We start from the raw sequence: 15,000 nt of genomic DNA, 5'->3' as shown, positions 1-15,000 counted from the left end.
CTGGGAGGAGGAACCAGAGACCTCATGGTTACTGGGAGGAGGAACCAGAGACCTCATGGTTACTGGGAGGAGGAACCAGAGACCTCATGGTTACTGGGAGGAGGAACCAGAGACCTCATGGTTACTGGGAGGAGGAACTAGAGACCTCATGGTTACTGGGAGGAGGAACCAGAGACCTCGTGGTAACTGGGAGGAGGAACCAGAGACCTCATGGTAACTGGGAGGAGGCACCAGAGACCTCATGGTTACTAGGAGGAACCTGAAACTCTAGGACATCCTACCACTCCCTTTCTATGTTAAGTTGAGCTCTGGAATCCCAAACTATGAGTGACTGTCCCAGTATCCAAGAGACAGAAGAGATTAGATTTACTATGCTCTGGCAGCCAGGCAGTGAAATATATCTCCATGGTGGAAAAGCTTCCGCCATCCAGCCTAAACCCCGCCTCAAAATAGCTGACATGTAAAACCAGTAATTCATATTTTGTATCTGAAAGTTCAGTACTTAAATGTGCCAGGGCCTTTGTTGATCCACTTGTTTACTTTGTATGTATGGCTGTGCCTCTCTACAAGATTTAAGAGGTTTGCAGCAGCCCTGCCAAAGGAGTTTAATATGATAGAAGTCAGAGTTTTTTTTTAAAATTTACATTAATTTCATATTTTAGAAATCGGTTCATCCTAGCCTGAGAAAAGGCAGAAAGAGTGTTTTATGGTCTCGCTGTCTAACCCTACATTTTCCCATTCGTGACATCACACTATTAAAAATGTAGGGTTAGGATTAAAAGGACCGCTGGGCCAAGGGAAGACTGAGGGAAGACTTCATTAATAGTGATTTTATAATAATAGAACGCCGGTTACGTTTGGGTGAAGTATTCCTTTACTGCAGCCTGGTTTCAAACAGCCTGGTTCAAGTCCTCCAGAGAGGAGAGAGGATTGGCCTCGTTTTCAGAGCCGGGATCATTCTGTCGCTCATGCATAATGAACAACGCCAACTATTAGCCAAGAACAGAGACACACAGGAGTCCAGTTTAACCTATTTGTTTCACATTTGAAATGTTTTTCATTAAAGAGGCAGTGTGTAGAATTTCCTAGTATTTATTGTAAAGAAATATTTAATATTATTATTATTGAACAACGGCAACAATAAGCCAAGAATGGAGACAGAGACTAGTCCAGTTAATCCTTTTTGTTTCATGTTTTGAGTTTGTTTCTCATTAAAGCTGCAGTGTGTAGAATTTATTGGCATGTTTCAGAACAGACTTGGTAGAGAAATGGAATATAATAATCAGTATTATATGTTTAAATAAGTGTTTATTAACTTGAAAATAAACAGTTTTATTTCCTTAGAACTAGCCTTTTATATCTACATGGCAGTGGGGCGCTGAGGCCGCCATGTTTCTACAGTTGTCCTTTTTAAAAAACGTTTTAATGAAATCTGTTTCATTGTCTTTCTTTTTCTCTGTTCCAGGGAAATGAAGCCAGCTACGCCCTGGACATGTGCTCGCACTGTAAGTCTCTTTACATTTCAACCTATCACATGTTTGGTGTCAGACAATACACCGTCACCAACTTACTTTTGCTTCTTGTGTGATAAAACAAATCAGTAAAAAATGCATCAGTGCATAGTATTGTTAAATCAGCTGTAAAAAAAACTTCACACAAAAAAGAATATAACCAAGTGTCATCTGACTGGTTTTGATATTTGTTCCCACCAACAGAAGTATTCATATTTGAGTTAAAGCTATACTGCGTAACTTCTGTCGCCCCCATGAGGGATTCTGAGTCTTTACAACAACACTGTCTGTGCATCTACATGAGGTAAAGCCTTCAGTGATGGCTCATGGATTTTGTACCTTCTGTTATACGTCCAGGTTTTTTCTCTTAGCAGTAGAATCAACAACTGAATTTTTCTGAGCTCCTGCACCATTTTTGAGCTCCTGCACCAAGGGCGGCACCAGTTTGTAAACGCTGCCATACTGAGAAATACAGGGAGAGTTGTGTGGAGCTGACGGGCTTAATCAACTTTGTGTCAACTCGTTTGACATTGACTTTTAATGAAATCGACATTCATTTATATTTGAAATAAATGTGGATGTGACGTTGACATGCGACACCTTGCTTCTGAGCCAGACTCTCAATCGCTGTAGGGCTAAAAATGCCTCATCGCTGTGTAAAGGTCAGTTTCAGGGCTGCAGGGAAAACCTCCTTTATTTTTAGTCTTGGTAATATCCCAGTTTTAATTAGTTGCCTTAGCCCGACACCCCCCTCCCCTCCCCTTCCCCCCACCCTAAACTCAAGAGAGGAACCTTGTTGCTTGATATGAAAATAATGACTGTAATATCTCTGGATCTACTTTTAGAGTTACACCCCCCCGCCCCCCCCTCTCCGCCCCCCCCCTCCCTAGGAAGATGGTAGTGTAAGCTGAACTTGTGGATCATAAATTACTTCTACTGGCATCTGGAGTGTTTGCTGAGAGGTTTAAAAGCTTTGAGTCCTAACGAGTTGTTAAAAAGGTGTCAAAAAAAGACTAGGGGCCCGGAGACACCACTTTATATCAGGGCTAGCTTGCACGTAATCAAACCTATAAAGGGATACTGCTTCAGAGGAGATTATGATTACGTTTTTGCCTCGAATAGGCCACTTCTTGTTTGTGTTTTGATCTGGTTTTGAAGGCTTAAAAAATCCTGCTCTACTTGGACACGCTGGAGACTTGGATTACCACTTGAGCCGCAGTTTAGTAATCTGATCCAGCTAGACATTTTGGTCCAGCACATGAGATCCAAGACAATTTTGGACAATATATCAATATGTGGCACACCCACCACCAACTGGCAGGCATGTCACTTAATCCTGGCACTACTTTTTTTGTTTTCTGGGATGTTGCTCTCTTCACTTGTGTTTTTTTTCTACTATATTGCATTGTTGAGAGGAGCCTGAGACTTAAGAATTTCATTGTCAATGACTGCTGCTGTAATTGTTAATGTGCATATGATAAATACACCTCTTGAATCTTGAATCAAAATGAGTGGAATAGCCCAGATATTTTAATCTGTCAAAATGATGGTCATCCCTCAGATTTAATTTAAAGTATTCTATCAATGATGTTAAATGTTCAGTTGACGTGACTTCTGCAAGTAAGTTCCGGTTGAATGTCTTTATCAAAGACACTATATGGTCATTAGTTCCCCAAATATCCACCTGACATGGTTGTGTCACATTCGGCTCCCTTTATGCTGCTGAAAACAAACCACTCCCTGCGTTCCAAATCTCATACTTTTTCTTTTTACTACACTACATACTAAAGTACAGAAGAGTTTTAGGGCCACAGACGAGAACAAAAATCAGATAAGGAAGATTATTTTTTTTCATTATGTCAAGAAATGTCAAGAATAAAGACGAATACTCCAAAATGCTATTGGAGTTATTGAGCATTTATGTATTTTCAGCATACTACAATTGAAGTACATGTATTGGGACATCCTAAATCTTTTTCTGGCATACTAATAATAATAATAATAGTAGGGAAGTATGGGGATTGGAAACACAGGGACTGTCTCCTGGATGCACGGGCAGAGCGACTCACTCTTTTATCTGCCTTGCTATTTCTATGCTCCTGGTCTATTTTTGCTGCAGCTTCTCTTCTGTTGTAGTTCTGACTAAGCAGTTGCTAAACGATCGATTGCTTCTGTATGAAACCCCACTTGCTGTTACCACCAGTAACACGTTTAAAATAATCAGAAATTCTTTAGGATTACAACTCAGTAACGAAATACATCTTCTGTATGCAGCAGGCTTTTATGTTCAGTGAAAGGTGCTAGAGTCCCTGCTCACTCTTGCCTTGCGTTTTAAAGCTTTTCTACAAATTACAGTATCAGCCTAGTTTTTTATTTTCCATTTTTTCCACACAATCACTTAATTACAAATGTCTTTAAGTGTTAATCTTTATATATATTTTTTGAACTAGAAAATACATTCAACTCAAACAATGATAAATGATGCTTAGTACCAGATAACCTGGGCAGGTGAACAGAAAAAACACATCAAACATATTATCTCTTCTACTATTGGACCATCAACCTTAAGACACCATACGGATATAACTCATAAGTCTTCGTATCAGTAGTCACAAAACAAAGTGACCAGTAATTGACAACTTTTCTATCACAAACATTTATTATTGTTTCATGCCCGCCCAGTATAACATTGACACATTCTGTATTGAATTTCTACACAATGAAATATTCAGAAATATGTTTTTCCGTGCACATCAAATTTAAAAAAATATTAAGTACATTTTGCATAGATGCTGGGTTGACAAGATCATCCATCCATACACTTTCTAACACACCCCTTACCCCTGGGGCATCCCTTGGTGTTCCCAGGCCTAACCCTAACCCTAACTCCCAGGGCCTTCCGCATTTCTAGACACATCTCCTCCACTCCTGGCACCCTACTACCAGGATATTTCCATTGATTCTTTGTGACCTCATGAACAAGTTCCTAAAAGTGCTCCTTTACACCCCTCAACAACATTCCCAGTCTAGGTCAGAATTGCCCCACCATTGCTGTGAACAGCCCGGGCGTTCCATAGTTGCCAAATTATTTTTCCAGAACATATTTTAGGCTGCCCATAAGTCATTAACCATGGCCTTTCCAAACTCCTCCCACACCCTGGATTTGGCTTCTGCAACTGATGTCGCTGCAGCCTTTTTCGCCTGCCGTTTTCAAGCAGATACATTTGATGCAAACACCCTAGATTGATGCAAGCACTCTAGATTAATGCGACCCCCACATCGCTACCCATAACCTCTCTTCCATTCTCTTTACTATAAATATTCTTGCTGACTGTATTTATCCTGTTTAGTAGAAGAAAACAATGTGCAAAGTTTGTAATATTCGTATATCACAATCAAAAGATACATTCACATACACAACAGAACCTTCTGACCTTCAACGCCAAAATTATTCGTTGGGTCTTTTTCTGTTTCAGTTTTCTGTGATTGTTTATATGCAGCACTTTAACTAAAACTTTAAAAATAAATGAAAAATAACTAATAATACATGAAATAAGACTTTATAATTCTACTCAGTTTGATTGACAGGACAAATTTTCAGAGGTGTAATATTTTTTCCTCTATCATTAAGACAAGGATTTAAGAATGGGTAGAGTTTCTCGTTGAAGCAGGAGCCGGTGAAGGAGTAGATAAGAGCTGCAGTATCTACGTCATGGAACGAGACCAGACCCTTCTCATAATCCACAAACACCCCCACCTTCTGAGGGCGAGACCTTGGAGAAAGATCGACTAGAGGGTTATCAAGACCCTTGTACTCATTGAAATTTCTCAACCATATTGTCCAGCAACCATTCCGAGGGCTCAGTGGGATTTCTTCTCTCCGGTTGATCGACTCTCTGACCACTCCTATAGTCCACTTGGTCTTTCCTTTGACCTGAACCTCAAAGTAGAATTTGCCCGAGGAGAAACTCTGCTTTCCTAAGGCACAAGGACAATCGGAAAACCTTTTTGGGTTGTCCATAACAAACTTCTTGAAATCACTATCATTCACTTTTTTGCCGTCACTAGAAAGGACGAGATCAGCATGTGCTGTATCGGGATCGAGAGTCACATCCACTGCAAACTGCTGGACCCTCTTCAGCTCTGCTTCAAACATCATCTTCATCTCTTTATTGAGCGCCTCGTCCAGCTGACCCACAGCTTTCACCACAGTCCCCTCGTATGACGGTGGACGGACCTTGACCTCGGTCCAGTCGTTGGTGGAATGAGCAGCTTTCAGGGACTGCAGAAGATCGAGTTGGTCTTCAGAGTCAAACAGATCCGTCACATCTGCCATAATCTTCATCAGCTCGTTGATTTCTTCTTCCAACACTTTGATGAAATCTTCGGCCTGTTTTTCAGTTGTTTCTTGCTTCTCGTCGATCTTGTTGATGAACTCAATCAGGCCTTTCTCAACAGACTCCTTCAGAGAAGTGAAGACCTCAAAACCTTCTGCTTTCTTTTTCTCTGCATCTTCTTTCCCGAGGTCAACAGAGTACTCGATCTCCTGAATCTTCAGTCGTCTCTTCTGGATCATCTGCTGGATTTCAGCCTCTGTCTTCCCCAGCTCGGCCTCGTTTTCGTCATATTCTTCTCTCTGAGGAACAACATATTTTGTCTTGTGGTCTGAAACAGAGCAGAGCATGCAGACACATTAGGTACAAGCAATAGGGCTGTGCACATTGGCAATGGAATCTTCTACCGACAATCTGCAATACTATTGCGCAAACACTACATTAACCATACCGTGCCCGTTCTCCGGTAGACGTTCTTTGAGGTTTGCTGAGCTGCTGCTGCTGCTGCTGCTGATGGCTTCCGATTGAGCTGACTCTCTGAACTGATCAACTATCTCAGAGATGAAGGTGTTAACATGTAGCACAGGTCTGGTGGTAAAAACCTTTATACACAGCGGACAGAGGTACGTTTCATTAGCATCCCAGTGTTCAGTGATGCAGGCTTTGCAGAAGTTGTGTCCACATGATGTGGTGACAGGATCAGTGAACACATCCGCACAGATGTAGCACAGGAACTGGTCTTCTGATAGCAGACACCTGACAGCAGCCATATCTACACATGTATTGTGAAAGAAAAGAAAAACATTTGATTACTAGTTTTAACTACAGTTTTAAATCAACAGCACAGAATGTGTACAGGTCCTGTAGGACAACATGTATGAAAGAATATCACTGTCAACAAAGCTCGTTAGGCTGAGTATTAGCAATGATTTACAATATGATATGCATCTTTTTTAAACTTAACAAAAATATTTAATTTTTATATAATATTTTTTATTCTGAACAAGTCAAAAACACTCAAACCTTTCAGCTGGAGACCAATTAACGTGGTGTGTGATCTGGAAGGTGATTGCTTACACCTCAGAATGTTTAGACACTTTTCCAACCCTGCCATTTTAGTTTTAAATTTTCCATTAATTTACGAGATTTTGTGAGGACATCTGTGTAAATAATACTGGAAACATGTGGATATTTATGTTCATTTCAGGCTGTAGGACAAACAAAATGTAGTATTATAAAATGACATGATAACTTTATATAGACACTGTACAATATGCTTACCTAAAACATTTACTATCAAATTTACACTGAATGTAGGATTGTTTCACTGCTGATTTGCCATTTCCATAAGGTAACAGACTTACTATGCAAAGTAGTACCTCGTATAACCCCACTTGAAAAATACTGATCTGTCCCTTTAAGAGCCCCAATGAGTCCAGTGGGGCTGTTGAAAAACCGTCACAGTTGTATTTAAGTTTTGAGTTAATCCTGGTTGTTGAAACGGTAAATATTATCAGCTGTACTCACCAGAGTTTGGCTCTGCTGTGTAGTTGAGAACGAATTGAACTCAGTTTGAAATTTTCTTTTTGGAGAGAAACAAACTGGTCTCGACAGCTGCCTTTCTGCCTCTGACAAACAGTTAAAGTGTTTGGAGTGTGAAGTTGACGCCTCTCCTCTGTCCCGTGTAGCTCCGCCTTTTACTGCAGCTCTGTTACATGGTTCCTCCCTCTGATTTACAGCTTTTGTGACACACCAGATTTTTCTCTTGATTTATTTCCTTTTTTTTTAAACGTATGACCATAGGGAAATTCAATATTCCACCTGTTAGTCTGTTTTTCATGTACACACACAGGACCTAAATACACACTCATGTACACATAGGACCTATAGTTGCATTAGACTTGCATGGTTCCCTTGGTGTAGTGACCCGTCTAGTGGTTGTTATGTGTCATTACAGCAGTTAGTGGTCGACACAGAGGCCTGTTGTTAATACTGCAGTGTAGCAGGGAGTCATGGAGAGTGCTCAGACATGAGGAAGGCTGTCAGGTCTTAAGAAGTGCTCACAGTTATTAATTAAGGCTTTTCTGTATTACAAATCAGTTGCTGTTGGATGAGTCTTTTAAGAGAAAATATATTTCCTGAAATGAAACCCGTTTTCACACTAATCATGGTTTCACTGAATTATTATTTAATCTTTCTGAATTAAATGATCTCTTAGTAGTTTTCATTGTTGATGGCGAAACACAGCTAACTTGTAAATCATGTTTTTCTGTTCAGTGTTTAGTGCTGAAAACAATGAAACTCAGGCCTTGTGTTCAACAACATGTTTATTTTTTCAGTTTTTTATTTTCCCCTCATATTTACAGTTTCTGTTGACTTTAACATCTTAACAGTATTCACAAAAATATGAAATTTGCCAAATGGACTGGTAATCGAACAAAAACATTTTCAGAAACAATAGAACAATTCTGTTTGTTTAACTCTCTTCATTAATGTATAATGACATAGTACATCGTAGACATCATCCTAGTGCTTCTTTCTTGGCCAGGTCATTCTTGGGACATTTTAATCTAAATGATTTTTACGTGGTTAAATAGAGAATCTTGTTGAAGGACACATACTGTATTCTGTAGACACTGCAGGCATGCAACAGGCCTTGATATTAAATAAAGATTCATGACGATACTGAAATATTGAGCAATATGTTCTTTTAGCACATGAAATGTAAAAAAAAAAAAATGTAATTCGATTTCTTTTATCTATTGAAGAAAAACACATGGATTTCAGTTAAAACATTAAAATACAATAAAACCTAATATTTAATATAGACAGGTACTTCCTGTCTATATTAAATAGTATCTAGTCTATAGTACGCATTTCTGGAATAATCTGGATCAGCTCACCTTGAAACTAGACTATTGAAACACTTCCTAAAATTTTTTTTATTTAAAATTCTAATATTTGTTGATAGTAGTAGTAAATTAATAAAAAAAATGCCCCCTTGAAAATAAATGAATGCTTTTCTCAAAATGTCAAAGGCAGTAGCAGTGTGGCACTTCTACTAAAACTTGCCTGGGCCATCAAACTGTCATGCGTTTTTCTGCGCTGTCTCAGCTGTTGATAAAGATTGGTTGTGTTGCCACGGTGACGTAGCAACTTTAACTTTCTAAGTTTTGCCCAGGCAAGTCGACATTACCAAGACATCGACAAGTTATTTTGTCTTAGTTTATATCAGGTTGTCATAACAAAGACATCTCATACAATGTCAATGTTGCAATAAACGTGACATAATTGACCAAATGACACTTTATGTCAACAGTCATAACTATTCATAATGGTCATGACAGGTGTCATATCATGGTTATGACAGTCTTATGGCAGTTTTATGCCAACCAGTCCAATTCCTCCTCCATCCCCAGCTCCTCCATCTCCAACTCCTCCTCGTATATATCATACGCTATATCGAATATAGGCTGGCAGGCATCCGGGTAAACACAGGGTTGTGGAAACTGCTGGACCATATTGAGCTCTATACTCTTTTCAGCTTCAGACAGCTTCTTGATCTCTTCACTGAGTGTCTCCTCCAGCTGAGCCAAAGCTTTCACCACAGTCCCCTCATATGATGGTGGACAGACGCTGACCTCTGTCCAGTCCCTGGTGGCTGGAGCAGCTTTCAGGGACTGGACACTCTGGAGAAGATGGATTTGGTCTTCAGACTGAGAGAGATGTTCCACCTCAGTCCTTCTCTTCTTCAGATCAGAGATTTCTTCTTCCAGCTCTTTGATGAAATCTTCGGCCTGTTTTTCTGTTGTTTTCTGTTTCTCTTCGATCGTGTTGATGAACTCATTCAGGCCTTTCTCAACAGACTCCTTCAGAGAAGTGAAGACCTCAACACCTTCTGCTTTCTCTCTGTCTGCATCTTCTTTACCGAGGTCGACCGACTGTTCGATCTCCTGAATCTTCAGTCGTCTCTTCTGGATCATCTGCTGAAGTTCAGCCTCTGTCTTCCCCAGCTCCGCCTTCTGTTCTTCATATTCTTCTCTCAGAGGAACAAACTCATGAGTCTTGTGGTCTAAAATGGGGCAGAGGAGGCAGACGCATGTCTGGTCTGTCTTACAGAACAGCTCCAGAGGTTTATCGTGCTTCACACACATTCTGCCTTCCAGGTTCTCCACAGGGTCGATCAGCTGATGTCTCTTCAGACGTGAAGCCGTCAGATGAGGCTCCAGGTGAGTCTCACAGTAGGAGACCAGACAATCCAGGCAGGACTTCAGGGCCTTCAGTTTGGTTCCAGTGCAGACGTCACAGGGAACTTCTCCTGGTTCTGCAGCTTGTTGCTCTGAGCTGCTGCTGGCTTCCTGTTGAGCTGACGCTCTGAACTGACCAACCATCTCAGAGAGCAAAGTATTTACTTGCAGTTCAGGTCTTGTGGTAAAAACCTTTTTACACATCGGACAGAGGTACTGGTGATTTCTATCCCAGTGTTCAGTGATGCAGGCTTTGCAGAAGTTGTGTCCACATGATGTGCTGACAGGATCAGTGAAGACATCCAGACAGATGGAGCACAGGAACTGATCTTCAGATCTCAGATAGTTTGCAGTAGCCATATCTATTAAAGAGAGCAAACATATTTGAATTGCAGACTGATTATTTAATTGACATACTGTATGATTTCTTGAGTAGGGGAGAACGGGGGGTTATATGTCACACGGGTTGGTTGTCACAATCGTTATATCTCGGAACCAGAAGGCGCTGTCTTTGAAATTTTGTTATGTAAATATCCAGAATTGGAATCAGAAGTCACCTACATAGTCTTCCTTGGAGTTAGACTGCTGAATTTGAGGTGAGAGGACTGTTTGTGTTTTTCATGTCCAATTGAAAATATTTAGCTCCTCAGTATTTTTCTTCTAGGCTTTTACACAATGGGTTTATAACAAAACACTTGTTACCCTTAACAATTGTGAAGGGAAAGCTATAGTTAAGATTGTGGTTAGCGAGCTAACTAGTTGTTGGATGGTTGTAAGCCTTGATGTTAGCAAGAAATTCAAGTTGGGGATGGTCGTCACTTTTTTTAGGGGGTAGGTTGTCACATGTTATCCAAAGGCTGTAGCCAGAAAAGGAACCCAATAACGAAATAAAATGTTAAGTTGTATCCTCACTGACACCCCAGAGAAGGAAAGAATAGAGCAGGAAAAGGCAGCTAGCATGCAAAAGAAAAAAAGGGCAACAAAATCAAAACAACCAAGTGCATCCCAAACTAGACCAGCTGCCAAGGCCATTGCACCCCAGTGCACTCCACCCCAGAGAAGAAGAAACAGTAAGTTGTGTAGGCCTATTTGTCAACTTGACAATGCTATTAAACTTTCAAATGTAGTTCTGCTTTCTTGCCTTCTTTTTAAGATTATTCCCATTAAGATAACATTGTGACAAACAACCCCATAGTGTGACAACAGACTCCTTGATGGGGTTGGTTGTCACAATGTGTTAAGAGTTTCTTTGATGGTAAATTTCTTCTTTATTACAATACGTTAGAAAAGGTGAGGGGTACACATTTCAAGACAACACCTTAAGCTTCAATTTAATGTAGGAATGACTATTGAAAGATGTTTAGGTGATGAGAAATTCTCACTCGAGTAAAAAGTGTGCCTACTAGCTGCCTACTAGCCCCGGTCTCCCCTATAATGTTGAAATTATTCTTGTCATTATTGTGAACTAAATTGTCCAGTGAATTTTTATTTGGAAATTAAAAGAACTGAGCTCAGTTTGGGAGTCACTGATCCAACTTTTTCTCCCTGATAATTTCCAATACCTGAACTAAGCATATTGGTTGAAACTGAGTAGTGGTCCGATACAAGTCCCCGTTATTCAAAAACTTAAATCGTTCACTGTTCTCTCAGGAGTTGAAGTGACTCAAATTAAATGTCATACTAGTGGGAGTCGGCGCTAAAATTAAGTCAACTAGTTTATGTCAGAATACAAGCAGGATTGTTCCTTCTTAACACTGAAAGTTGCAAAGTGATAAATGTCTGATGTTGCTGTTGATAATAAACCAGGTGTACTGGTTGAGGCCTGTAACTTGCTGGTCCAACTGGTCTTAACAACACCATTTCTCAATAGTCATGCCAACTGCTGCCATATAGAATGCCCCACCCAGAGCCCTGGGGCTTAGTTTGTACTTTGGAAACACACTAATGTTTAGATTACCAAAATAGATCTAAAAGTTTGATTCTTTTCAAAAATGAAAACATTTGAATGATAGCTGAAGCATAATAGTTTGTTTGTTTCACAAAAAGGGATTTTTATTCAAGTTCTAATCTTTTTAAAACACCAATAGTGAAACAATATTTACCCCATGTACCCCAACAATATATTAAAAGATTTCATCTATTTAAATGAACATGACCCTTCCAAACAAAAAAAGTCTGTTGCCTGAAAATATGAGATAAAATAACGACAAATTATGGGGTGGGGAAAAATACTATATGCTTCACATTAAAAGCCTCCTGCTGATCCTTTGTTAAAAAGCTTTTATTGTGAAACAGCTACAGGAAATGGACTGCAGTATGGAGTGATGGCTTAACAGAAATATAACCAGGAAACTTAGAAAAAAACAATGTGTTGAACATGTTAAAGTAATACCTCGAAACCACAGAGATTCAGTGATACATTACTAAAGACAGAGAGACTGTTTAAAGCTCTTAAAGTGAGATACTGTCTAGTGGGCCTGTGGACAAACAGCCACAGTTTATTATGAGTCTTCAGTGAATCATATCTGTTTAAACTGTAAATAGTATCAGCTGTACTCACCAGTGTTTGGTAGAGACTTTACTGTGTTGTTGAGGAAGACCCAATGTACTCAGTTTGAATTTGCTTTTAGAGAGAAACAAACTGGTCTCGACTGCTGCGTATCTGACTCTGACAAAACCTTAAGTTTCATTTCTGGAGTGTGACGTTGAAGCCTCTCCTCTGTCCGGTGTATTGGTGCAGTGCCCCATCTAGTGGTTGTTCTGTGTTACAACATCAGTTAGTTGGTGAACTCAGCACCCCATATTTTTGGATCAGTCCAATATCTTGTTTTTTTTGTTGGTATTTTAAGGGTTTGTACAGAATGCAATGCAGATACAGTTAGATACATACATTAGAACCCCCCCCCCCCACCCCCACCCATCTCTAGTTGTTGTAACATGAGATTTTATCCGGATGGGTGATATAGATTTAATGGGTTTAATTTTTAGATCTTTGTAAAGTTGTTAGTAATCTTAATTTCTTTTAATTCCGCTTTTAGCCGACAGTTAATAGTCTAAATGTATTGTAGTCAACAATGGCCTGGTAGCAGTGTGCTCTGTGATATCTGTATATCCTTGGGACACTTTTTTTTTTTTTTTTAGATTTCCGATTATTATAAAAGGAAAGTGTAAGTGATCTCCATTGACCTACTGGGTTACCAACACAATAGTGCCACACACACGCACACACACACACACGCGCGCACACACACACACCCCCCCCTCCACTGTGTCTAGCTGCATCATGGTTATCAGCAAAGTGATTGGTGTTGAAAGAGCTGTCACATGACCCAGGCTTTAGACCACAGCACTAGGAGGTCCCGTAGCACAAATACAGACACACACACACACACACACACACACACACACACACACACACACACACACACACACACACACACACACACACACACACACACACTTCACCCTGAGTTTAGTGCAGACAGAGAGCAGCTACTGAGAGGGAACTATGGCCGGTAGGGACAGAAACACAGGTTAGTTTGGTGGTAGTTTGTACGTCAAAATACTTTTCATAGGAACTAGATACGATAAAAGATGGACAATGGTTGTTTAAACGGTTGTGTATCCTGAAGTTATGTATGTATTTTTGTGAGTTGAGTATCAATTTTCTTTGTTTTGTTTTGTTTTTGTTCTGTGTAACATAAATTAAATTTTCAAATTATTTAGGTGGAGGCTTCAAATTAGCCCACTGGGGTTTCTGTCTCATCCTGGCCTTCACTGTATTCCATTTGCCGTCTTTGTCATTTTGTACACTTTAAAAAACCTTAAAGACCTACTTCACCAGTTGGAATATGAAGGTGTATTGAACTCTGAGATCCTATGTAGTATAAATGTGCAACAACTTTAGAAATCGGTTCATCCTAGCCTGAGAAAAGGCAGAAAGAGTGTTTTATGGCCTCACTGTCTAACCCTACAGTTTGCCCAGTTGTGACATCACAAGAAGAAGAAGAAAAAAAAATCATAGGTTAGGTAGAAATTTCGCACAAATTTAACACATTTGTCTGAATCTTTGTTGGCTCTCTTTCCATCTGTGAATTAACTAGGGCTGGGTATTGTCAAGAATCTCACGATTCGATTCGATTTCGATTCATTAAGTCACGATTCGATTTCGATTCGATATTGATTAAAATGCTTCGATATCGATTCAGTATCAAGTAGAAATACACAAGAAAGAGTAAAATAATTAAAATTGAATTTAAATAATTATCTATTTAATTTTATGCCTTGTGAACAAACAGCCATGGTATAACTCTCTCCTCTTGTAACATAACATCAGCACAATTGACAGTGCTGTATTACATGTAATGTATTTAAATCATGTATAGTATTTCTCTCTTTCTCACATGACATCTTTGAACACTAATAACACATAAGAACCAGGTGCCTTCATTTCTGGTAACAAATAAAACATTAGCACAATACCAGTATAAGGTGTACAAAAGTGCTGTATTGGAATTCAGCTCTCATACAAAAACGTAAACAGACACAAAGCCAGTGCAGGTCATATGGGTTTGCTGCTCTCTGCCCTTTTGTCGCCACTTTTAACAACTCACACTTGTGTGGTTTGCATGCGCAGTGGCGCAGGAAATACTAATATTAAATACTAGTTATATATATATATTTTTTTTTAATGAATCGATTTTTAACTTTTATGAATCGATTCGGAATCGTTCGAGAGAGAATCGCAATGCATCGGAGAATCGATATTTTTACCCACCCCTAGAATTAACTCTTTCTCTCTCTCTCTCTCTCCCTCCCTCTCTCCCTCCCTCCCTCTCCCTCTCCTTCCCTCCCTCCCTCCCTCCCTCCCTCTCTCCCTCCCTCTCCCTCTCTCTCCCTCCCTCCCCC

General features: G+C 39.8%; 2 protein-coding genes across 2 annotated transcripts in view; one reads left to right on the top strand and one right to left on the bottom strand.

Moving 5' to 3' along the window:
• Positions 1–15,000, top strand: part of ppp3r1b (protein phosphatase 3 (formerly 2B), regulatory s1ubunit B, alpha isoform, b) — a 26,095-nt gene that overhangs the window by 4,645 nt on the left and 6,450 nt on the right. The window contains exon 2 of the mRNA XM_080029267.1: positions 1,466–1,505. Coding sequence (XP_079885393.1) covers positions 1,466–1,505 — 40 coding nt within the window. The remainder of the gene's footprint in view (positions 1–1,465; positions 1,506–15,000) is intronic.
• Positions 5,080–12,766, bottom strand: LOC307252055 (E3 ubiquitin-protein ligase TRIM39-like; the record flags this gene model as incomplete). Its single annotated transcript, XM_080029604.1, has 3 exons — positions 12,653–12,766; positions 9,397–10,454; positions 5,080–5,700 (listed from the first exon to the last, which is right to left on the bottom strand). Exons 2-3 carry the CDS (start codon positions 10,450–10,452, stop codon positions 5,080–5,082), a joined length of 1,677 nt encoding a protein of 558 aa, XP_079885730.1. The 5' UTR covers positions 10,453–10,454; positions 12,653–12,766.

This window comes from Ammodytes marinus (genome assembly GCF_949987685.1).
Source record: "Ammodytes marinus genome assembly, chromosome: 6".
NCBI lineage: Eukaryota > Metazoa > Chordata > Actinopteri > Uranoscopiformes > Ammodytidae > Ammodytes > Ammodytes marinus.
Note: the sequence above shows the minus strand (reverse complement) of the source record. Positions and strands in the feature narration are given on the sequence as shown.